The sequence below is a fragment of the Nesoenas mayeri genome, assembly GCF_963082525.1.
Source record: "Nesoenas mayeri genome assembly, chromosome: 25".
Lineage (NCBI taxonomy): Eukaryota > Metazoa > Chordata > Aves > Columbiformes > Columbidae > Nesoenas > Nesoenas mayeri.
The window spans coordinates 4,047,429-4,072,635 of NC_137549.1; the positions used below are offsets into that span (position 1 = coordinate 4,047,429).

Genomic DNA, 25,207 nt, shown 5'->3' on the forward strand with positions numbered 1-25,207 from the left:
AGAAAATATGTGACACGGCATCGGGTGCCGCGAGTGCCCGGAGCCGCGCGTGGGACCGGGGAGAGCGGGGCAGCAAACGGAGGAGGGAGGCTGCAAAGGACAAGAATCCGGTAAATTGACTTTTCCTCTAATTTGATTAAATAGCGGGAGCCGGGCCGGGGGAATGGAGCGCAGGACGGCTAATAGCCCCGCGCCATCTGCCAGGGGCTGGCGGCTGGCCAGCGCGCGGCAGCTGTGCGGCAGCGGCCGGGGGGGCCACCGCGCCGCAACAGCCATTTCAAAACCCAGGGTGAAAACAAAAAGAGTAAAACAGCGGGGATGAGTGGAGGGGGGTTGCAAAGTAGGGGGAGTTCGCTCCATTATCCCTGACCCCTACATCTCTTGTTGGGTCCTGAGCGGGGCAGGTTTCAACGTAGGGGTGCTCCTGGTCCCCCTAAATCTTCAATTCTTCTGCTCAGCGCAGGGAAGGCTGTGAAAAGGCAACTCTTCCTCCGGCACCAGCCAAGCCAGGAGCATCCCAGTCCTGTCGTGCGGAGGGACCCGGCGGAGCCGCAGCCGCCAGCCAAGCGCCGCAGGAAACGGTAAATCAGCGCCGGGCCCCGCTCCCCCCGCGGCCCCAGCGCTCGGTGGCCCCGGGGACCTCCAGGTGAGGTAATTTCCTCCGGCTGGAACTGCCAGCACAGTCAGAGAGCGACTGCACGAGCCCCGTGCTGCAATTCGCAGGGCTTAGCGGGTGCTGGGCGTTTCTGATCCCCCTCTGCCTGTTTTTCTTGAGCCGGGGTGGGATGTGAGGCAGACTGAAGCTAAACAGAGCAGGGACCAGGCGGCGAATTCGCAGGGTAAAACGGTTCCCGGCCACCACGGCGGCTGCGGCAACTGATCCTGCAGGAACCAATGCGCACAAAATCCCTCCCCGGCATCCTCTGGGGCCTCATCTAGGCCGAGGTCCTGTGCCGGGACACCCCAGACCTGGGGGACGTGGCCACCAGCACAAACTCTGCTCCGTGTCACAGGGAGGGTGGAAGGAGCCCTGTGTCCCAGGGCAGCCCTGGTGTGTGACACTGCCCCAGCACAGCACCTCTTTCACAGAATCACAGAATCATTTTGGTTGGAAAAGACCCTCAAGGTCATCATATCCAACTGTTAACCCAGCCTTGGACTGCCCCATGTCCTGAGAACCTCATGTCCGTCTGTCCAGCCCTCCAGGGCTGGTGACTCCAGCACTGCCCTGGGCAGCCTGTTCCAATGCCCCACAGCCCTTTGGGGAAGAAATTGTTCCCACATCCAACCTCACCCTCCCCCGGCGCAACTTGAGGCCGTTTCCTCTGCTCCTGGCGCTTGTTCCTGGGGAGCAGAGCCCGACCCCTCTGGCTCCAAGCTCCTTTCAGGCAGCTCAGACATCAGAAGGTCTCCCCTCAGCTCCTGTTCTCAGTTGAACCCCCAGGTCCCTCAGTCGCTCCATCACATTGTGCTCCAGCCCCTCACCAGCTCCGTTCCCTCCTCTCCACTCGCTCAGCACCTCAAGCCCTTTCTTGGCGTGAGGGCCCAAAACCGACCCCAGGATTTGAGGTTTGGGCTCCCCAGTGCCCAGCACAGGGGACGGTCACTTTCACAAGAACTCAACCCAAAAGGTCGTGGGTTTCAGCACAGGCACCTCTGTGCCCGTCCACAGTCTAAGCTACTTGGTCCCTGCCCAGCATCACTCTCCACATCCCTCTTCATCCATCTCATGCCATCAATGTCTCTTGGTGCCGTTGGCAGAATCACTCCCCTTTTAGCCACCCGAAACTATTCCCATCACTGACCCCTCCAAGTTTCTCAAGCAGCTAGGGAATTACAGATTAAAGCGCTGTATTTTAATTAGATGCTGATTAACCTAGTTATTTTGCACGGGGTCCGGCAATAACATGGGGTGGGCTCCTGCACAGGCGAGTCAGACAAAGAAGAGCCTTTGATCCACAGCCTTTGAGGCCGGCAACTCCTCCCGCTGCCTTGATGCTGATTTCTCTCCCCAGGTGTGGAAGTTCAAAACCAAACCAAGCTGGAAGTCACAACAAAAAGAGGGTGGTGGAAAGAGGCAGCACGGGCCCGTACAGTAAAAACTGGAGCTTTGTGGGCAAGGGGCAGCCCAGGTGGCAGCCAGAGGGAGGTTTTTGGGCTGGCACAGCCCATGTGCCAGGGTCGGCTCAGGCACAGGGATGGGGCTGAATTTGGCAAACGCCGAGCGGTTCTTCCCGTTGGAACTGGGGCCCTTTGGGGCATCACAACCTGTGACCTTTGAAATCCGAGGCCAATAAAGGGCCATTTGTTGGGAGCGATGGTTTCCCCACGTGTCAGCTCAGGTTTGAAAGCTCTGAATGTCACAAATGTGACGCAGCAATACGGATCCTGCTTTGAGCAGGTTTTCCCTGTTCAAACACAGACTCCTGGAGCAACTCAGCACTGCTGAGCGGAGCTGGTTTCTGCATGATGTGGGTCTACAGGAACAGCCCTCGGTGCCTTCCTCCCCCTCCATCCTCCCGCATCAGCAGCTCGGGGTCCTCCGAAGGCAGAGCCCATGGGGGAGACGCCTGAGCGAGCTTTGCACAAACGGCGGAGAAACATTAGAGCACGAGATTTCCCCCATGGGTGGATGCACACGGGGTTTCCCTGCGGAATCACAGGATCGTTTTGATTGGAAAAGACCTTTAAGATGATCGAATTCAACTATAAAACCACCACTGCCAAGTCCACCATTGAACTGTGTCCCTAAGACCCTCATCTCCATGTCTGTCCAGCCCTCCAGGGATGGTGACTCCAGCACTGCCCTGGGCAGCCTGTTCCAATGCCCCACAGCCATTTCCAGGAAGAAACTGTTCCCAATATTCAATCTAAGCCTCCTGTTCTCCAGCTGAACCCCCCAGGTCCCTCAGCCGCTCCATCACACTTGTGCTCCAGCCCCTCACCAGCTCCGTTCCCTCCTCTCAACTCGCTCCAGCACCTCAAGGCCTTTCTTGGCGTGAGGGGACCAAAACTGTCCCCAGGATTCGAGGTTTGGCCTCATCAATGGCCAGCACAGGGATGGTCACTGCCCTGGGCCTGCTGGCCACACCAGTGCTGGTCCCAGCCAGGACACTGGTGGCCTCTTGGCCAGCTGGGCACACACTGGCTCATATTCAACACCCCCAGGTCCTTTCCTGCCAGTCACTTTCCAGCCGCTCTTCCCTGAGCCTGGAGCGTTCACAGGGTTGTTGTGATCCAAGTGCAGGACCCGGCACTCGGCCTCGTTGAACCTCAGACAACTGGCCTCAGCCCATCAATCCAGCCGGTCCAGACCCCTCTGTAGAGCCTCCTGCCCTCCAGCAGATCAACACGCTCACCCAACTTGGTGTCATCTGTGAACTTACTGAGGGTGCACTCGATTCCCTCCTCCAGATCATCTCATGTCACTTCAGCATCAGCTTTGGCAGCGAGTGGCATGACAGCACAGTCCCAGCTTAAGCTCCAGCACAGTCCTAGCTTAAGCTCCAGCACAGCCCCCGTCTGAGCTCCAGCACAGTCCCAGCATAAGCTCCAGCACAGCCCCAGTCTGAGCTCCAGCACAGCCCCAGCTTAAGCTCCAGCACAGCCCCAGCTTAAGCTCCAGCACAGCCCCAGTCTGAGCTCCAGCACAGCCCCCGTCTGAGCTCCAGCACAGCCCCAGTCTGAGCTCCAGCACAGTCCCAGCTTAAGCTCCAGCACAGCCCCAGTCTGAGCTCCAGCACAGTCCCAGTTTCAGCTCCAGCTCAGCCCCAGTTTCAGCTCCAGCTCAGCCCCAGTCTGAGCTCGAGCACAGCCCCAGTTTCAGCTCCAGCTCAGCCCCAGCCTAAGCTCCAGCCCACCTGCAGGACACAGCCTGCTCATCCCCCTGCAAACATGCAAAGGCTCCAGCGAGGAATGCAGCCTCGCGCAGCCAGACAGCTCCCATATTGCTGCAGGAACCCTCCAGCCTGCTCCAATTAGCTTTCCTGGAGATCCCATTACTTCCAGCCACAAAGACATTGTTCAGTGTATTCCCCCAAACAGCCGTGGGAGCATGGCTAACGTATTCCTGCAGCCTGCTTGGCTTTCTTATAAAGCAGCCCAGGCAGCGTGCACACCTGGAGCAGCCCTAGCTGCCCGCCCGCGTTACAACTGCTTTGCTTTCCCTTCTGGAGTGAAATCCGATAACGCCGAATATTACATTTCACTGGGGTAACGGCGACATAACATCAAACAGACGAGAGCCAGCGAGGGCAGGAGGCGCTGGGGCCGGGGAGGTGCCGCCAGCTGCTCCGCACGGGCAGCGTCACGGTTCCTTCTCCCCGATGGAGGAGACGCTGAGAAAACCCTTCCACATCCTCCTAAAACCCAAACCCTCCATGCTTGGGTGGTTGGACCCACAGGGCCAGCTGCTCCCATGGCAGAGAGAGAATGAACAGCCAAGGGACAGAGGACGGGGAGGGGGAAATGGAGAACATGCTCCGGCCACTTACCGAGGAGGGGAGTCCAGGAGGCACCTTCCGAACCTTTTTGGGCTGCCCATCTGGTTTAACGACAAAAAGAAAGGCTGTAACTTCTGAAGGGGGTTAGCGGCATGGAAAACAACGAGCTACAGCTAAAAGTCTCCAAGGATGGAAGATGCAGGTACAAACAGGGCTCAGATCCCAAATGTCCCATCACCAAAGTGTCAATATGTCTGAACTTCTCATCTCATCTGTGCCCTTTGAGGGCAGGTTTATTTAAATGATTTGACTTGAAGTGGGTTTGCAGGGAGAGGATGCAGAAAGAGAACAAATGCAGGGATGGGGCTGTGTTTTCATTGATTCCTTATACAGTAAGATACTTGGAAAGCTTCATGCTGGGGGAAGGGGGGACGGTCCCTCCCCAAATGCTCTCTCCAGGTCCAGCTCTGAGCAGGGAGGACACAGAGCCCTGGGAAATGGAGAAAATCCCAGGAAACAGTGGGAGAACATCCCGAGAAGCAGCTCAAGGGGAAGTACCGGTTCCAAATTCAGTTTCGTTGGTTGGTTGGTTGGTTTTAATTAAGAAAAGCCCCAGCCGGGGGTGCAGGGTGATAACACTCAAATCTGCCAAGCCAGGGGCTCTGCTAAAGTCCCGACTTTAGCTCAGGAGAATAAATTCATCGCACGGAATGACCTGATGCAAAAGAACAATTTTCCAGGCTGACAATATAAACCAGCAACGTGTCAAATACGCAATATCAAAGTGGATGGGTTTTTTTTCTGAAAAGCATTGGAAAAAAAAAAAGACGTGTAACACTGGGTCACTTCTGGTTTCGTTTGTTGGGGAAAATCCAAAATAGCAGCAAGAAAGTGACTTTGGAGGGTGCGAGGGGGAACTGTGACAAGAAACACAAGTTCTGGAGAACTTCAAAGTTAAATTCACACCCAGCTTTAAGCTTCGCTAAAAGCAAAATGGCTTCTTAGTGGGTAGATCCAGGCACAGGCGAGGCCTGGCCCAGAATGTTTTATATATATATATATAGATATAGACTATAGATATATAGATATATAGATATACAGATATATAGATAGATATATAGATATATAGATATATAGATATATAGATATATAGATATTTCCCCCCCACCTCAGAAAAAGCAAATGCATGATTCACACTTACCCTTTTCCCCCCAAAATAAGACCTACCCCAAAAACAAGCCCTAGCAAGATTTTAGAGGATGCTTGAAATATAAGCCCTACCCCAAAAATAAGCCCTAGTTACAGTTCATTTAAAAAGTCAATTTAAATAATGTCCAGGCAGCTATACAAGAAATTCACGATGGAATTTAAGGTTTGGAGGGTTATGATGATGTTCCAGATGATGATGATATGACTGTATTTGAATAAATGTTGATTTTTATTCAAGAATATATGCAGATTGTTGTTCATGGGAAAATAAGACATCCCCTGAAAATAAGACCTAATGTATCTTTTAGAGCAAAAATTAATAGAAGACTCTGTTTTATTTTGGAGGAAACAGGGTATGTGCACATACGGCAACGCTGGTGCTTTCAGATTTGATGCGAGCGCCCGTCCAGTCTACAGTTACTTGACCAAACCACAGGACGAACCGGAGCAGTGGCACCTGATGTGACACAAAGGGACTTACCTATGTTGCTCTCAGCACCTCTCCTGCGAGGGTTGTTGGGGTAAGAAAAATACTGAGACCCCCCCTTGACCCCGGTGGGGGAAAGCGTGCTGGGACTGGCCATTCCCATTTCGCTGGGCAGGAAACCGGTCTGCAAACAAGGAGACAGAGAAACCCTTCCATGTAATTACGCTGCAAAATCCACCGCGCTCGCTGGGAGAGAACAGAGTTGCCTTGAGTCACCTCTGCACTAATTCAGCCGCAGGAAATAAAATGGACAAGTCAAAGGGAAAGAAGGAAAAGCAAATATGTAAACACGGGGGGAGCGGTGGGAGAATATGTCTGCAACTAGAAAAGAGGCTTTCAAGTGGTGTTTTCTGGCTGGACCCCAGCAAGGAACCTCTCTATGAACCGAGAATGTGAACCAGCAGATGCCACTGTGGGAGCACCATGGTCCTGCGGTCCCCTTGAGAGCAGGATGGGACCTGGCCAGACCCAGCACTCACCAACCAGCAAACCTGGGGTCCCCGAGGCTGTCACATCCCTCAACCATGTCTAAACTGACTGCAAGAGATGGGAGAGGTTCTGTAGCCCATCTGCCTGTGCCTGCCCAAGTTTCCCAGCCGTAACACCCAGCCCAGGGTGCTGGCACCAGTGGTTTCTCTCCATCCCCAGTGCCGCACAGCTGGACCCATCATGGATCATTGAACCATAGAATCATTTTGGTTGGAAAAGACCCTCAAGATCAAGTCCAACTGTTCCCCCAGCCCTGTCCCTGCCCCATGTCCTGAGAACCTCATGTCCGTCTGTCCAACCCTCCAGGGATGGTGACTCCAGCACTGCCCTGGGCAGCCTGTTCCAATGCCCCACAGCCCTTTGGGGAAGAAATTGTTCCCACATCCAACCTCAACCTCCCCTGGCGCAACTTGAGGCCATTTCCTCTGCTCCCGGCGCTTGTTCCTGGGGAGCAGAGCCCGACCCCCCTGGCTCCAAGCTCCTTTCAGGCAGTTCAGAGATCAGAAGGTCTCCCCTCAGCTCCTGTTCTCCAGCTGAACCCCCAGGTCCCTCAGCCGCTCCATCACACTTGTGCTCCAGCCCCTCACCAGCTCCGTTCCCGTCTCTCAACTCGCTCCAGCACCTTGTGTTTTACCGTGGAAAAGTCAAATCCCTTTGTCTAAAGAGAGGAAACTCCTCCCTCATATTTATTGCCTCTGACCTTGGACACGGAGCCAGCAGGAGCGGGAGCCCTGGGTGCTTGTCAGCTCCTGGCATGGAGCAAATGTCCCTTTCCTCTGAGAGACACCCACTGGGATTGTCCCTTCCACCTCTGGAGGGAGTTAAATGTATTTACGTGGAGTTTAAGCGAGCTAGCATAGAGCCTTTTAGTAAAAAAAGCTTAGCTTTGACCCATCGTCCGAGGGCAACACGTTGAAATAAAGGAGGATTTCAAGCTTTTGAGAAACTGGAAAGCAAAACCCACTGCTTTAAAACTCCATCTCCTCCAGAAAGGGGTCAGGGAGGGAAAGAAGAGCTCGTGTATTCACAGCTGGTGAGATTCCTGCAATCTGTTCCACCGGTCAGGTTACCTTTTTGCACTGAAACCACCGCGTGCTGCGGGGCGGCACAGCCAACAACAGCGTGGGGCGCAGGCCCAGGATGTGATCCCGAGGGCTGAGCCGCTGCTGCCTCCGCAGGGGCACCGAGATTTTAAGGCAATTTCTTAGAAAAAAGGGACTTTTGTCCCCTTCCCTCTCCCTGGGGACAACTCCAGCGGTGGTGAAGGATTAAGCAAGGCGGGGGAGCCGCAGCTCTGCCCCCAAGGACGGTGCTTTGGGAGGATCGTGCCCCCACCCAGGGCCGCTGCCACTGCACAGTTTCCCTTCACCCTCCCCCAAAAAAACCCAAAAACCCCGGAGCCAGAAGCAACAACTGTTCCGGGGGCCCCGACGCCTCCTCGCGCCCGCACAACAGGGGTTTTGTCTCCCATCCACATCAAACGGGCTCCGTCTCCCACTCTGCCACCCGATCTGCGCCTGTGCGGGGCCTCTCCCAGCCCCGGCACCACTTGCCCACCCTGTTTCTGTTACCTTATACCTCCCCCTCCTCCACGAAACCCCAGCAAAACCATAACATTAAAAAGCAAGGCCTGGCATCCGTCCCGTTTTTATTTTAGCAGCTTCAGTGGTAAATTAAATCCACTCTGGCACAGCCAGCCAGCACAGCTGTTTCAGCAAAGGAAACATCCTCAGTTCAGAGAAGAGGAAATTATGACAAATTTGTGTAAAATTAAAACATGTAGTATGTGTGTGTGTGTGTGCATGTATAAAATAAAAAGCTGTCCGGCCAAAAGCTGCTGCCTTGCGAATAAAATGGTGGGACTGTTTCCCCGAGGCCATGGTCAGGCGCTGATGGGGCAGTTGAAGCAACACATCAAAGCGGAGAGGTGCTCGCTCCTTCCCGAAAAGCTATTTCTGGATGCTGGTGATATTACACTGGGTTATCCCAGGGCTGGTCGCTGCGTTCTTGGGCTCTGATTTACACTTGTGGTGTTCCCCATGGGAAGCAAATTCTGCCCCGTGGCACAGCCCTGGTCCTGGTGCCGGCGCTCACACTGGGTGACCTGACAGGGCAGGGATGATGCTGCAAGACACAGCTCCCCCAGACCATGTCCCTCCCTGCCTGCGGCGATGAGGATCTGCTGCAGGTCCTGCACCAACAGAACGACTATAAAATCAAAATACTGCCAGATATCACAGTATCATTTGGGTTGAAAAAGACCCTCAAGATCATGGAGTCCAACTGTTCCCCCAGCCCCGTCCCTGCCCTGTGTCCTGAGAACCTCATGTCCGTCTGTCCAGCCCTCCAGGGATGGTGACTCCAGCACTGCCCTGGGCAGCCTGTTCCAATGCCCCACAGCCCTTTGGGGAAGAAACTGTTCCCACATCCAACCTCAACCTCCCCTGGCGCAACTTGAGGCCGTTTCCTCTGTTCCTGGCGCTTGTTCCTGGGGAGCAGAGCCCGACCCCCCTGGCTCCAAGCTCCTTTCAGGCAGTTCAGAGATCAGAAGGTCTCCCCTCAGCTCCTGTTCTCAGCTGAACCCCCAGGTCCCTCATCCGCTCCATCACATTGTGCTCCAGCCCCTCACCAGCTCCATTCCCTTCTCTCCACTCGCTCGAGCACTTCAAGGCTTTTCTTGGCGTGAGGGGCCCAAAACCGACCCCAGGATTTGATGTTTGGCGTCATCAATGGGCAGCACAGGGGGACGGTCACTGCCCTGGTTCTCCTGACCACCAAAATGACGCTATAACAGCACATAAACCATCTTGCAGACTCTCCATCCTGTTAACTGGCAAGTGGTGGCACAGGGGGGTGCCGGCCGGGGAGGGGAAACGTGCAGAGGCTGGCACGGCGAGAGCCCCACGGCCACAGCCTGGGGGAGGAGGGCCCTCGTGCAGCCCCCGCCACAGCAAAGGTGATGCCCGGATCCCCCCGAGGGCAGCATGAGTGGGTCCGATCTGATTAAACGCAGATCAGGATGGACAATAACAAAACAAGAGAGCCTGAAGGGGTTTTGAAGAGAACTGACAACCTGATTTTCTACACACTGACACCTCTCCTGAGCCAGGACCACAGACCCATGTTACCCCGACACTCCACAGGGGTTTCTGAGCAGAGCAGATGCTTTCCAGGACCTGGTGCGGGGGCGAGATGCAAAGCCCCATGTTGCTTTTCATTCCCGGGCTCTGACTCCTCACAGCAAATGAACCAAAAATTTCCAAGTATTTATCATTACCTGGTTTAGTCCCGGCATCCCTGTCTCTCTTCCAAACGTGGAGTACGAGGCTCTTTCGCTGCTCTTCCCTACAGTGGAGAAAAGAGAAGGGCTTGTGAGAAGGGAAGGGGAGGTTCTGCCCGTCCCGAGGTGCGAAGTCTGATCCCATCACACCGCGTCCTCCCCTAACAGCTTGTTGCTAAAACAGAAGCTCTTTTCAAGTTCACAGACAGCAGGACTCAGCTGGTCCAGAAACGGCAAAACCCCAAAACGGCAGCGACGCAGGGAAGTGCCTGTGGCCATGGCAACTAGTTGTGTCAGCCCAGGCGAAAAGAAATACCAAAAAATCCCTCCAGACGTGTTAAAAAAAGCCAGCGGAATTTGGCACAGAGGCAGCGACGGCGCAAACCGAAGGCCAGGCACGAGTGACCAGACTCTGCGAGCGCTTCCATACAATAGGAAACACAATTCCAGCGCATGCCGAGCACGCAGAGCTGAGCTCCTCACGGCACCGGGATCACCTTCTTCCCCTTTTCCCAGTGGAGATTTAACTTTCCAAAACCCCCTCCAGCTGTAAAGAGCAGGAATTCAGTAGAAAAGCTTTTCCATCCTTTCCAAGCCCCCTCGGCTGGGTCCCCCCGCAGCCGGAGCATCCCCACGCGAGCCAAGCCCACGCGTCCCCGCGCTGCCGAGGGAACTTTGTTACCCACCAACCGCTTTTAGCAAACACGCTCAACCTCACCCTGCCCACACGCTGCTGAAAATAGGGATTTCAAGAAGGAGAATTTAAAGAAAAATACAACGCACGTGGTGAAATGCTTCCATTTGGAAACGTCTTTGTGGTATCCTCCTCTGTGGTGGCACCGTGGTCCCTGGCATGCAGCACCCATGGGTGCCAGGGCAGTGTGGCCACCCCGGGGACAAAGGGACGTGCATGACAGTCTGCCTGCCCCCCACTCAAAGCAAAATTAGACGTTTTTCTAGTGGAGAACAGGTGGATTTTCATTAAAAAAGCAAGAAAAACTGGACTTCAAATACAAGAGGAATTTTCCCCTTCTGTTAATTGCAGCCACCGAGGAAAAGGAGAGGGCAGAGGGAAATGGAAGATGGTGATCCAGAAGGGCTTTGAACCCGGGGCAGGGTGGCCCCACGCAGGGGACTCTGCCCACGATGCCACCGTGGGTGTCGGGCTGTGACAGCCCAGCCCTGCAAAAACCCTTCCCCAAAACAGGGCGATCGCATCCAGCCTCTGGGCTGGCTTGGTAAGCAAAACTGAGAGAGGGAGGATTTTGCCAATCTGCTTAACCTAAAGCTAAACCTCACGGATGAACGGTAAAATGCAGGTTAACGCATCGGGGCGACGTTCAGACTGATCCACACACGGTCAAGAGGTTTTGGGGAGCAGGTGAAGGGGAAGAAGAGCAAATTTCCCCAAAGTAGCATCCACCGAAGCGCACGGCAGGGCGAGGAGGATGCTCAGTCCTGCAAACTTCGCGCTGGGGCCTCGAGCTCAAGCCAACATTTCACGAGTGGGTTTTCCCCACCACAACCCCTGAACCCACGATCCCAATTCCCACTGGAGCGGGGATGAGCGCGAGGATGTCCCCCCAGTCCCCACCTCCCAATTCCCACCGGAGCAAGGACGAGCGCGGGGATGTCCCCCCAGTCCCCACCTCCCAATTCCCACCGGAGCAGGGACGAGCACAGGGATGTCCCCCCAGTCCCCACCTCCCAATTCCCACCGGAGCAGGGACGAGCACAGGGATGTCCCCCCAGTCCCCACCTCCCAATTCCCACCGGAGAGGGGCTGAGCGCAGGGATGTCCCCCCAGTCCCCACCTCCCAATTCCCACCGGAGCAGGGCCGAGCACAGGGATGTCCCCCCAGTCCCCACCTCCCAATTCCCACCGGAGCGGGGACGAGCACAGGGATGTCCCCCCAGTCCCCACCTCCCAATTCCCACCGGAGCGGGGACGAACGCGGGGACGTTCCCCCAGTCCCCACCTCCCAATTCCCACCGGAGCGGGGACGAGCACAGGGATGTCCCCCCCAGTCCCCACCTCCCAATTCCCATTGGAGCGGGGACGAACGCGGGGACGTTCCCCCAGTCCCCACCTCCAATTCCCACCGGAGCAGGGACGAGCGCAAGGATGCCCCCCCAGTCCCCACCTCCCGCGACCACCGGGCGCTGTCACCACTTCGTTTCCGAGGCTTAAACGTTAAGTCAACAAAGGTCAAAATGTCAGCGCACGGATCTCCTAAATGACCTAATTTCTAAAAGAGCTTAACAGCTCTATCTGCCACAGCGCTGGCACCCAAATAACCCCACAGGTTGTGGCGGCAGGGAGGTGGTGATTCCTCCTAAACAGAGGAAAACCAGGGCAATGTCACCATCCTTTATCTGCTCAGCAACGGCCAGGCTTCCCATCCTGAGAATATGTTATATATATATATTAGATGTATTATGTACCGCTTGGATCACCTTGCAATTGGGAAAGGGAGGGCAGCTCCCCCTGGCCAGCCCCGCACCCTCCTTCGTCATCACATAAAAAGGGGGAAAAAGCAGCAAAAACCTCAGTGGGAGAAATGTTACATTTCATTATGTGGGAGAACAAAGCAGAAGGAAGAACGGCCAATTTTTTCTGGATCTATCTAGCCAATTGAGATTTTAAAAAAGGCCACAAGTTGGACAAGAAAAAGCTGAACTTGGCAGCAGAAGGTGCTGTTCCTGCTGCTGGGGAAATGCCAAGGGTGGCAAATGCGGCTCTGCCGGGACTTGCCCTGGCCCACAGCCCAGGGGCACCAAACAGAGAAGGTGGAGAAATCCCAGGACCATGGTAAGGATGAGGACGGAGCCAGGAAGAGGCAGAAAACACGGGGAATGGCCCCAGATGCTCCTGACTGAATTACTGAAATCCTGCAGATGGGTGTTAAGGAATCTTTTAGGGGTTGGGGAAATAAAAATCAGAAGGCACGGGCAGTAAATCCCTGAAATCCTGCAGATGGGTGTTAAGGGGAAAAAAACAATAAAACCAGAAGATATTGGAAATAAATCCCTTGAATGGGAAAGGGGTTTCCCTCGGAAATCTGCCGCATTTACCTCTGCAAATCTTTGCGTGCAAAGGTGACGCCTGGCAGGGGTGGCCTGAGCAGCCACAAGTGGGCCGGGAGTATTGAGTATTGAGTATTTCCTTCAATGCCATAAAGAGCTTCACTGTGCATCCCGGCAGCCCCTCCTGCCTGTGCCGCCCCATCCTTGTGGCCAGGAAGCCAATGGCATCCTGGGGTGTATTAGAAGGGGGGTGGTTAGTAGATCAAGAGAGGTCCTCCTTCCCCTCTGCTCTGCCCTGGGGAGACCACATCTGGAATATTGTGTCCAGTTGTGGCGCCTCAGTTCCAGCAGGACAGGGAACTGCTGCAGAGGGTCCAGCGTAGGGCAACGAAGATGATTAAGGGAGTGGAGCATCTCCTTTATGAAGAAAGGCTGAGGGAGCTGGGGCTCTTTAGTTTGGAGAAGAGGAGACTGAGGGGTGACCTTATTAATGTTTATAAATATATAAAGGGTGAGTTCCAGGAGGATGGAGCCAGGCTCTTCTCGGTGGCAAACAATGATAGGACAAGGGGTAATGGGATCAAGCTGGAACACAAGAGGTTCCACTTAAATTTGAGAAGAAACTTCTTCTCAGTAAGGGTGACAGAGCCTGGAACAGGCTGCCCAGGGGGGTTGTGGAGTCTCCTTCTCTGCAGACATTCAAGACCCACCTGGACATGTTCCTGTGCGACCTCACCTGGGTGTTCCTGCTCCATGGGGGGATTGGACTGGATGAGCTTTTGAGGTCCCTTCCAATCCCAAACATCCTGTGATACTGTGATCCCAGCAGAACCAGCCTTTCCCCGGCCCCCCCCCCCCACCCCACAGCGCAGTCCCCGCCGAGCCCGGGGGTCGTGTGCGGACGCCCCGTGCCCCCTCTGCTCGCTCCTCCTAAGGGTGGATTTTGCTCCTGGGCTTGGGGAATAAAACCTCTCTCCCGACGCTGCCGGTGGGGTTCAGCCTCAGCGCCCCGGACAACAGCAGCACCTCCCGCCCGCCAAAGCAAACCACGCTTTGAACTAAACTTGCAGTTTTGCTGTTTCTCTCCCCAGGCCCAGCCCCGCTCGCAGATGGGTATAAATAAGCCACAAAAAGGCGACTTGGCGCTGCCTACAGGTTTCACAAGCCCGGAGGAAGGCGGGTGCTTTTCCAAGGGTCCTGCCAGCAACGGGACCCCGTATCACCCCAAAACAGAGCCCCAGCGCAGCCTCCGGCACCCACCGCCTGGTACAACCGCCCACCGTGCGCCACCCCCGGCGCCGCAACGGTAATTCCATTAAAGTTACAGCCTGGGGAAACAGGAGAGAAAAAACACAGCCGGGGATTAAAGGGGGGAGGAGAAAATGTTAACAAACCAGGAGCAGCAACAAACCCTGTCCGTGGGTAGATTAAAAGCATTGTCCAGGAGGAACCCAACGCACAACATCTCAATACACACAAGATTAGAAACACTCCTCTGAAAAGAAGCTAATTACTAGAAATAATTACTAGAAAGAAATCTGTTATGGCTTATCAGTTTCCCCGCTGTTTAAGCAATACTCCCCCGCTGAAGATGGGGCGGTAAAAGAGTGGAAGGTTTTGTAGACTGGTGATTTAAAGTGAACAGAAAAGCCCTCCTCGCCCCCCGGGACAAGCCGGTTCGGCACCACGATGTGTCCTGGCACCACCCTGGGCAGCCAGGAACGGTCCCTGTCACCCAGGAAAGGTCCTTGTCACCCCTCTTCACCGTCATCAGGTTCAGCTTCAGGTCAGAGCACTGACAGTATTTCCATTCAGGGACTAACTTACTTTACATTTACCCAGTGCAACCCAGGCCAGAGCTCTCCACGCAGTCAGTCGTGCACACAACTCCGGTTTTCCACACCACCCGTGGCAGAGAAGGAACTTGGGCTTTGGGAACACCCGATGGAATATTGTTCTCGCACTGTCCCCTTCAAAAAGCACACGAGTGGCGCCATCCGCAGCTCCCAGGGAGCCCCAAGGGAAGGGCAAGGCCAGCTCGGGGTGCAGCACCCGCAGGTCCCACTGTCGGTGCAGCCGCTTTCCTGCCCTGCGCTCACAGTGCCTCCCTAAGCCGAGCGCCCCATGGTGCTGGGTGCTGGGTGTCCGTCAGAAGAATCACAGACCCACAGAACAGTTTGGGTTGGAGGGACCTTCCCAGCTCCCCAGTTTCCCCCCCGCCATGACAGGGACATCGTCACCAGCTCAGGGTGCTCAGAGCCCCGTCCAGCCTGGCCTGGGATGTCTCCAGGGATGGTTCATCCACCACCTCTATGGGCAACCTGGGCCAGGCTCTCACCACCCTCAGGGCAACAATTCCTTCCTCATGTCCAGCATGAATCTCCCTCCTTTAGTTTAAAACCATCACCCCTTGTCCTATCACAACAGGCCCTGCTCAAAAGTCTGTCCCCATCTTTCTTTTGGGCCCCTTTTAAGTCTGGAAAGGCCGCACTAAGGTCTCCCTGGAGCTTCTCTTCTCCAGCTGAACACCCCAGCTCTCTCCCCTGTCCCCAGCAGAGCTGTTCCAGCCTCAGCTCATTCCTGTGGCTCCTCTGGCCCCTCTCCAGCAGCTCCATGTGTGTCTGCACTGAGGACCCAGAGCTGGACCAGCACTGCAGGGGGTCTCACCAGAGCGGAGCATCCATAAGCCTCAATTACCACATTTGTGCATCTCAGCTGAAAAGAAATCAGTAGTTTCCTTTCAAAGCACGCTACATCTATTCAAACCCATTTTTTTCCTTTATCCAAACGGCCACTACACTTGGCAGTTCCCAAATCTCTCTGCTCACACCCCTGCTCCTGGTAGATCAGCTGTACCCACTGGCCCACCAGCACGAGCCGGCCCGGTGCCCCATGACCTTCCTCTGGTCCATTCTTCTCAATACACGGAGGCAAAATTAAAACTTAGGTATTCTGCAATCCGCCCCATGAGCTGATGTTTCCTGCTTTAATCCACACTCAGTTTTAGGAACAAAACCCCTCCTGGCTGCTCTCTCCTGGCCTCCCCAGCTCCTGTTCTGGCGCTGGAGCTCCTGGTCCCACAGCCAAAACGCCCATGCCGGTGGCTGAGACCTCGTGCCGGTGGGAGGAGACGCAGCCCCGGCGGGTGTTGAGCCCCGGGCACAGCGCATGGCCACCATCCTGCGGGCCACAAGGCCAGGCTCGTCCTCCACCGCGGAGAAGAAGGTGGAAACCACCCTCCGGAGCAGCACAGGCTCCGGCTCCACGTGCTGGAGAGCGGCTGGGCTCGCAGCCTCGCCAGGGAGGGCCACAGCACTTGCCAAAGCCTGGGAGCCCTGACTTTGAGAGGAAGCCAAACGTGTCTCCCTCGCACACATCAAAGGGGAAACCTCCATGTTCCTCCCCAGGCGACTCCTCCGTAGCTGGAAACTCTCAAGGTTGCCTTGGCCCCGGGCGTGGGGCGGGTTGGGATGGGTCCCCCGCGCACACTCCCCCGAGAAACCTGGCTGAATTGCATCAAGGCTCCCCTGTCTGACTAAGAAATAGCTCTTCTGCTTTGCTTGCAACCTCCTGGGGCTGAAAATGCGAAGGAATAAGCACCCTTGCAGAAGGACAGTGGGAAGCTGCTCAGAAATGCTCTTCCACGCCTGCACACAACCCCCAAGGGATGATTAAACATCATCCCCCCGACAGCAAGAGGGGTGACAGCAGGACCCTTCCATGCTCACTGGGGGGTTTAATCACCACTGCGTGGGCAAAGGTGGGGAGGACTAACCCCAATTCCTGACCTAATGCCATTAGAGCTCTCTCTAAGCCCTTCAGGGTGGATATTTTCTGCTCATAATCTCTCCTCCCAGCCCTGAGCTGGGAGAGGTAACTGGGTGAATTGTCGCACGCATCTGGTCACGCACGGTCACCGTCCTGGCGCTCGCCGGTCCCCGCCAGCTCCTCGTGCTGCCTGGTTGCAGCAGGAGATGGAGGAGCCAGATGGGGCTGCCGGAGCCTGGCAGGACACAAGAAGGACCCTCCAAGCCCCACTGCAGCAAAGTGGGGGCACCTCCAGCTCCCTGCAGAGCCTGCACTGCCTAGAGCCCGTGGGGCTGGAAAGCAAAGCAGCCACCAGCCTGCTGGAAAAGCCTAACAATGAGCTGGGGCTTTTCTCCCCCTCTCTTCTGGTTCTTTTCCTCCCTTGATTACCAGCTCCCAAAAGCAAACTCAGCCCATCCTGTGCCAGCACGGCATCAATCTCCACTATTGCCTCCGGGTGCTGCTGTAAAGTTGGGAAAAATCACAGAATCATTTTGGTTGGAAAAGACCCTCAAGGTCATCAAATCCAACCATTCACCCACCCCTGGCACTGCCCCATGTCCTGAGAACCTCATGTCCGTCTGTCCAGCCCTCCAGGGATGGTGACTCCAGCACTGCCCTGGGCAGCCTGTTCCAATGCCCCACAGCCCTTTGGGGAAGAAATTGTTCCCACATCCAACCTCAACCTCCCCTGGCGCAACTTGAGGCCGTTTCCTCTGCTCCTGGCGCTTGTTCCTGGGGAGCAGAGCCCGACCCCCCTGGCTCCAAGCTCCTTTCAGGCAGTTCAGAGATCAGAAGGTCTCCCCTCAGCTCCTGTTCTCCAGCTGAACCCCCAGGTCCCTCAGCTGCTCCCCAGCACACTAATAAGATAAATAATCACAAATACAGCAGCTGTCATGCATGTCAGGCACTGACGAGACCCTCTGGACGGCAACTCCTCTAAGCACAGCTTTGAGAGCACCTTCTGGAGCAGGTCCAACATGCAGAACAGCAACGCCAACCGGTGCTCCCACCACCACATGTCACCTCCCCGGCTTTGGCCACTTACCCACCAGCCCAGCTCCTAGGAACGGCGATGACGAGATGCTGTTGTGGGACGGCAGGTCCCTGTGCTCGCCGTAGTGAGGACCTTCACCATAGCTCTGCTGGAAAACACAGGAGAGTCACCGCCAGGCACGCCGAGCGCAACGCCAAAACACATACTCAGTTTCTGCCATCGCAGGAAGGCTCAAAGCCAAAGGCTCCTCGTGCAAAGGGCACAGAAATGATCTTATCCTCACACAGGGGAGAGCAGGGCAGCACAGCCTGCAGCGTTGGGAGGGGATACGGCACCAAAACAGGGATATTCAGGGGACTGTCCCACGCTGGCAGCTCTGGGGCTCGGAACCCATGAGCTGAGAGCCCTGCAGCCCTCCAGCCGAGCCAGGGGGCAAAGGGGCGAGGAGAAGACCTATACAAATGAGAAATGACACCACAGTGCCTGCTCCGGCACTGACCTCATGGAAGGGAAAGATGTCATTGCAAAAATGAATCACACGAACCCATTAAAACACGAGCATCTGTCAAAATAACACCATTTCAATTAAGGTAATGTCTTTTCTCTCTTCCTCTCCCCAGGCCCCAGTCAGATGCTGCTGCGACCTCGACTCATAGAGTGACAGAATCATAGAACGTCCTGAGCTGGAAGGGACCCACAAGGATCACGTCCAACTCCTGTCCCTGCACAGGACAACCCCAAAACCTTTTCAAAACCTGTCCCATGCTCTCCATCTCCACCTTGGGCGCCTTGGCTGGCCAGTGGGGTTGATTCTCCCCAAAACAAGCCCCAGTTGGTGCCTTGGGCTCCCAAAGCCCATGGGGGTGACACCCCTCAACCTGCTCCCCCATTTGGGGACCACACAGCCAGGAGGCCCTGCTCCCTACACCAAAGCCGAGGGTGTGGGTCTGGGGGGGGTGTTTGGTGGAGAAGCTTCTCCGGGGGGACCTCAAGGCAGCAAAGCCCAGGAAGATGGGCATGGGTGGCCCCTCTCCCCACTGTCACCTTCACAGGGCGTCAAATGTCCAAAATGGGGCAAGAAAAGCTGTTCCAGGGTTAGACCCGACCTGCGCACAAGCTCACGGTAAAGCCCCTGTTTATTTTGGTTGGAGCTCGGTGTTTGTGCTCTGTCCTTACCCTTCCTTGGTCGAATGTGGAGCTGTTTTGATCTCCCGTTCCCCAGGAACCTGATCCTGGTCTTTCATCCAAACCTGCCAAAAAACAGGAAGAACAAAGGTTACTCTTGCTTTATCAGCAAAGCCTCAAAGGTGTTCTGGCAAAATTAACTCTTCCTTCTACAAACAAAACAATATTTTCGCTAATAAACCACTTCCATTTGGCGTGATTGATCCTCCCCTCTCCCTCCTCATCCTTCCCACTCCAGAGGGGAGTTTATTCCACAAACTTCAAAGCAAATCCCACCACAGCCTGGAAACACTTCAAAACACAGGGCAGTGGGAAGGGGAGGAATGAGTGTTGTAATTCGCTTTACTCCAGAAAGTGTCAATGAATCTCTTCTCCCCAGAGACTGATGGCGAAGAGCACGATGAGTTAAAAACGCATCGCGTGCATCCTGATGCTCCAGCAGGATCTAATTTTTGCCCACAGTGCTGTTATATCATGGACCAAACTCTGCCCTTCATCGCATTCCCGCAGATTAGAGTGCCCAGACCTGAAAGCCCCAGATGGAATTGCTGGGGGTACAACGTTACCTGTGGCTTAGTCACGCTCATTCAATGGCATTTGCTATTTAAGAGGAAGATGCACTGCCAGCATAGGGACCATCAGGGCAGACTCCTATCCGTCTCATTTTTAGCCCTCCAAGTGTACCCTTGGCAAAGCGGATCCGACCCAAAACTGGCAAAGGACTGAAACAGGAGGGTTATAGTATCACAGTATGTTTGGGATTGGAAGGGCCCTGGAAAGCTCATCCAGTGCAATCCCCCCATGGAGCAGGAACACCCAGATGAGGTTACACAGGAAGGTGTCCAGGTGGGTTGGAATGTCTGCACAGAAGGAGACTCCACAACCCCCCTGGGCAGCCTGGGCCAGGCTTTGCCACCCTCACCCCCAACAAGTTGCTTCTCAGATTTAAGTGGAACCTTTTGTGTTCCAGCTTGATCCCATTACCCCTTGTCCTATCATTGTTTGCCACCGAGAAGAGCCTGGCTCCATCCTCCTGGAACTCACCCTTTATATATTTATAAACATTAATAAGGTCACCCCCGAGTCTCCTCTTCTCCAAACTAAAGAGCCCCAGCTCCCTCAGCCTTTCCTCACCCGGGAGATGCTCCACTCCCTTAATCATCTTTGTTGCCCTACGCTGGACCCTCTCCAGCAGTTCCCTGTCCTGCTGGAACTGAGGGGCCACAACTGGACACAATATTCCAGATGTGGTCTCCCCAGGGCAGAGCAGAGGGGCAGGAGAACCTCTCTCGATCTACTAACCACCCCCCTTCTGATACACCCCAGGATGCCATTGGCCTTCCTGGCCACAAGGGCAAGGGTTCTCCAATGTGCGGTAGGAAATCATCCTCCATCCTCTGCCAGGTCTACCCTGGCCGCACCCTGGGCTACTGGGACACAAGGGACCCAGGGGAGACAGTGAACCAGGACAAAAAACCCAGAGCCACATGCAGCAAAGCTCTCGCAGTTAAAGGTGGTACCACAACTGCATGGAAGGAACCTTTCCCGGCAGAGCCTCGACTGGCCGTGGTTTCCCCACCGCGCCGGTCCGTGTCCTCTCAAGTCGCCATCTCCCCATTCAAAGGCGCTGGGAGGGCCTGACACGAGGTTTTCCTCCAGGAGCAGAGACCCACTTGAGCAGCGGGGACAGGGACGGTGACAGAGACGGTGACAGGGACAGTGGTGCATGCAGGAGCAAGGACACAGGGCAGGGCAGGGTTGCAGGGCGCACTCCAATTTAATTTTAGCAAAGCTGATTATTATGGCAAACACGCTGTGTATTTGTCTCCTCCGCTCCCCTTACTGTTCATTTAACCAGAAACTTCTTTCAAATTACATCCTTCTATTTCTGTGCCTTTGTGTTAATCATTTCCCCAGAGAATTGGTGTTTAATTGCTGTCTAATTTGCATAATTATGCATATTAATCTCAACACCTAATGAATATTCATAATTCTCATTTAGATTTTGTTTTCTAATCAAAAAGTTCCAATGTGATTACTGTGCAGAGCAGGGATAAGCCTCTAATAATACCTTGGATACTAGGGAGAATTACTGCCAATTCTCCCACCTCCTACTTCCTAGAATAAACTTTTGCTTTGCTAATGTGTTTTTCTAAAGCAATTCATCTGCATACCCTGCAAACACCAGCGGAGAACAGGAGGCAAAAATGCTCCTCTCTATTCATTTTGCTTTCACGGGTGTTTTTAAAGGTTCCCAACGGTCAGAGCGAAGACACGAGCAGGAACCGCAGCCTCATCCACCCTTGGCAAACTCGGCCCTTTGCACTGGAAGGACGGGGACGGTGGCCCCATGAGACACCTCAGGAGCCCCAGAGCCAGAGGGGAAACTGAGGCACAGGTGTCCTCACTGCACTGAGCAGGACGCGTGTTCGCAGGTCCCGGGTCACCCTGTCCTCCCGCAGAGCCACCCACCCCTGTCCCACACCCATTGGTGGCAGAGGAGCATCCGCAGGCTGGGATGCACAGGGAGGGGTGCTCAGCAGGGCTGGGGGGGCTCTGGGGAAATCTGGGTGCCTAGAAGCCCAAGATGAATTTTTTGCCAACATTCCTGAAAAACACGACTGGGGAAGGGACTTGAACACAAGCCCTATGGGGAGAGGCTGAGGGAGCTGGGCTTGTTCAGTCTGGAGAAGAGGAGGCTCAGAGCTGAGCTCAGCACTCTCCAGAACTACCTGAAGGGCAGTTCTAGCCAGGTGGGGATTGGGCTCTTCTCCCAGGCATCAGCAATAGGACAAGGGGCCATGGGCTTCAACTCTGCCAGGGGAAATTGAGGCTGGAGATGAGAAAGCAATTCTGTGCAGAGAGAGTGGTCAGGCATTGGAATGGCTGCCCAGGGAGGTGCTGGACTCACCGGCCCTGGAGGTTTTGAAACTGAGATTGGCCATGGCACTTAGTGCCATGATCTGGTCAATGGGCTGGAGTTGGACCAAGGCTTGGACTGGATGAGCTCTGAGATCTTTTCCAACCCAGTCCATTCTGTGATTCTGTCCCACTCGGTGCCAGTGACACGCGGTCACGGCTGCCAAGGTGACGTGAGGTTATTGCTCTCCCATGCCAGCAGCAAAGCAGGTGGCACACAGTCAACCCCAAGGCTCGGCCGCCTCCAAACGTGCCCGTGACAGCAAACGCCTGAAACCTGCTGCAAAAAAAGGTCTCGTGCCTTCCCCAAGCTGCAGTCACCAGCAGGAAAGGTGCCGGCAAAAAATCAATTCAGCCTGCAGGTGTTTGAAGGAGTTGGGGATTTCTGGGATGAAGCCAGGAAAAAACAGACTGCCCGCTTTCGACTTCTGGCATCTGTCCTACATTCAATCCCAACCTGCTCTTCGCTTTGTACGGGAGGAAGGATCTGAAATTTGGCAGCAAAACGCCCTTTGCCAACCCCGCAACACCCCACAGTTTGGCCAAAGGCAGCACTTCTGGAGAACCCCCAGCAGGGTTTCGCTCCACTTGCACCATAGAATCCCCAAAGAGGCGGCAGCACCGAACGCGGTGACGCTTTCCACCGGCAGAGCCCTTGACCTTGACCCTCCCACAGGCATCGCCCGGCACTGAGGAAGAGGAGGGAGCAGAAGACAGGGAAGGCTGGTCACGGTCAGAGCCCTGACACGACCTGGAAGCACCTTTGCTCCAATCCGTGTAACTGTCCTTATGCTTTTTTCCCCTCTTGTATTAACTATTTTAAACCACTAGCTGTTTGGAACTGGGATCTTTGTGTATTTTTCATTCTAAAACGAGCAGAACTTGAGTTGTTTGGGGCATTCAGAAATCACCAGTTTGTTTTTTCTGGTTTAGTTTGGTTTTGGGCATGTTGGCGGTGTTGTTGTTGGTTGGTTTTAAGTGAGCCTGTTCATTTTTGTAGAGGAAACGGAGGCTCCTGCAGCCCCCCATGAGTGATCTAAGTGACCAAACCTGTATTTTAGCTGACGTCTTAAGAGATGATAACGGGGCGAGAAGGACAGGGCTCAGGTGGTCCCACACAAAGGACCTGAAATGAGATGGTGCAAAGCTCCCGTGGCGTGGGGCTGAGCTGCATTGGCACCCGCGAGCCGAATTCCGGCACGTCCCGTTTTCCGAGCGCTCGGCTCCACAACGCTCACGAGGTTCTTGCAGCACAGGGCACGTGTGCAGCTCCAGAGACGCCCACATGCGAACGATGCTGTGGGAGCCAACTTCATGGTAAAATAAACCCGTTTTCCAGCTAACCAAGTTCAGGCACACTTTCCTATTCAGAAAAGACAAAAATAGGAACAACCTCCTCTCTCCATTAATACAGTTATTAAAAAGCGCACAGATTAATTGTGCATTTTAATAACCCTGATCATGAATATTCATAACGTATTTCTTGCTCGTGTTCTAATTAAAACATACTAATAGAATAAGATGTAGCTGTCAGACAGTAATTTTTTTCCCTTACAATTTTTGTGCCGCGGCTGACAGACAAAATCCATCCTAAGCTCTCAGCGCGGATCAAAATAATTTGTCCACATTTAGTCTCAGCAAAAAACGCCTTCACCCAACAGAGAGACAGAGTCAAAGGCTACACAGAAGTGAACAGTGACATCGGGCACTGGGAGCCGTTCCTCACTCAGGAGGAACCAAAAAGCACTTCAAACACAGTATTCTTCAACAAGAAAAGGCACTAAGGAGGGTGGCGCAGGGTTTTCAGCACCATCCCCAGCTGGGTACGGTCCCTCCTGCTCAGGTCCTGCTGTGCAGCTTCCAGCCCCCCCCACGGCGCCCCTGGGGTCCGAAATGCTGCATCAAGAGATGCTGCTCTGGTCTCAACAACCAGAGCCCCCAAAGGCACCCGGGCGCAGTGCTGGGCTGGGGCTGGGCAGCTGGCCCTCCAGACCCACAGCGGGACATTTTTCCCCAAAAACAGGGTTTTTTTCCTTGGAAATTGTTTGTGCAGCAATATCCAATATTCTGCTCTTATATCCTGCACCAAGGATGCTTGAAGGCACGCAGTTTTCTGTGTCAGGAGGATGCAGCAAGGGGAGCGTCACAGCAGCCCCGCAGGTGACAGTGGGGGACAGCCCAGGGATGCTGCTCAAGCTGCGGCTGAGCCCTTCCCTCCCCCCGCCCGGCGCTGCCTCTGCAATCTGCCAGCACCAGAGCACCCTCCCTAAGCTGATTCCCATCAAAATCACTGGGCTAGGCTTTTTTTTTTTTAAAGTCTATTAAAAATATTTAGGCCAAGCCCCTGGTGTGGCTGGACCAGGCTCAGGAGCAGCTACAGCTGCCATGAAAATGGTATCTTCCATCCATGGCACTGGGGAGCCCAAACCTCAAACCCTGGGGGCAGTTCTGTGCCTCTCATGCCAAGAAAGGTCTTTGAGGTGCTGAGCGAGTGGAGAGGAGGGAACGGAGCTGGTGAGGGGCTGGAGCACAAGTGTGATGGAGCGGCTGAGGGACCTGGGGGTTCAGCTGGAGAACAGGAGCTGAGGAGAGACCTTCTGATCTCTGAACTGCCTGAAAGGAGCTTGGAGCCAGGGGGGTCGGGCTCTGCTCCCCAGGAACAAGCGCCAGGAACAGAGGAAACGGCCTCAAGTTGCGCCAGGGGAGGTTGAGGTTGGATGTGGGAACAATTTCTTCCCCAAAGGGCTGTGGGGCATTGGAACAGGCTGCCCAGGGCAGTGCTAGAGTCACCATCCCTGGAGGGCTGGACAGATGGACATGAGGTTCTCAGGACACGGGGCAGGGACAGGGCTGGGGGAACAGTTGGACTCCATGATCTTGAGGGTCCTTTCCAACCAAAATGACCCCGTGATACTATGATCTTCATGGGTTTACTGATGATCACACGGTGCCCACAGCAAGGCTGGGCAGCGCGCTCAGCCCTGCAGTCCTGGGCTGCATCAGGATTGAGGTGTGGGAATAAACCACATGCAGCCTCCGAGCTCATCCGATGAATACGCTTCACCTCAGCTCGTCCCTGACCCGAAATGGGGAGACCCTGCTCCCCATCAGCCTCCGTCAGAGGTGGAAAGGTACAAAGCCCCATGGATAGAGACACCGGTGTCACCGTAATTTGATTTGAAACAGAGGTGACAGAAGGCTGCTTGATAAACACTTCCAAATTAAGCAGCTTTGTGTCCTAATCGCTCTGGCGATCAGCCTCACAGCAAAACCTCTGCTAAAAGGGATTTGAAATCAATAAAATTAGTCAACTAGTAATTAGCTTTAGTCCCAGTAAAACCAGCAAAGTTGTTTTTCTGCAGGCT

General features: G+C 54.7%; 1 protein-coding gene across 13 annotated transcripts in view; it reads right to left on the minus strand.

Moving 5' to 3' along the window:
• The window catches only part of TCF3 (transcription factor 3), a 69,530-nt gene that overhangs the window by 13,599 nt on the left and 30,724 nt on the right, over positions 1-25,207 (minus strand). For 12 of the 13 annotated variants that reach the window (XM_080359481.1, XM_080359483.1, XM_080359485.1 and 9 more), the window contains exons 4-8: positions 18,915-18,988; positions 17,790-17,886; positions 9,905-9,972; positions 6,133-6,262; positions 4,494-4,543 (exon numbers count right to left, since the gene is read on the minus strand). In XM_080359481.1, the coding sequence (XP_080215607.1) occupies positions 4,494-4,543; positions 6,133-6,262; positions 9,905-9,972; positions 17,790-17,886; positions 18,915-18,988 (419 nt within the window). The remainder of the gene's footprint in view (positions 1-4,493; positions 4,544-6,132; positions 6,263-9,904; positions 9,973-17,789; positions 17,887-18,914; positions 18,989-25,207) is intronic. The other variant, XM_080359486.1, reaches the window with a different exon arrangement.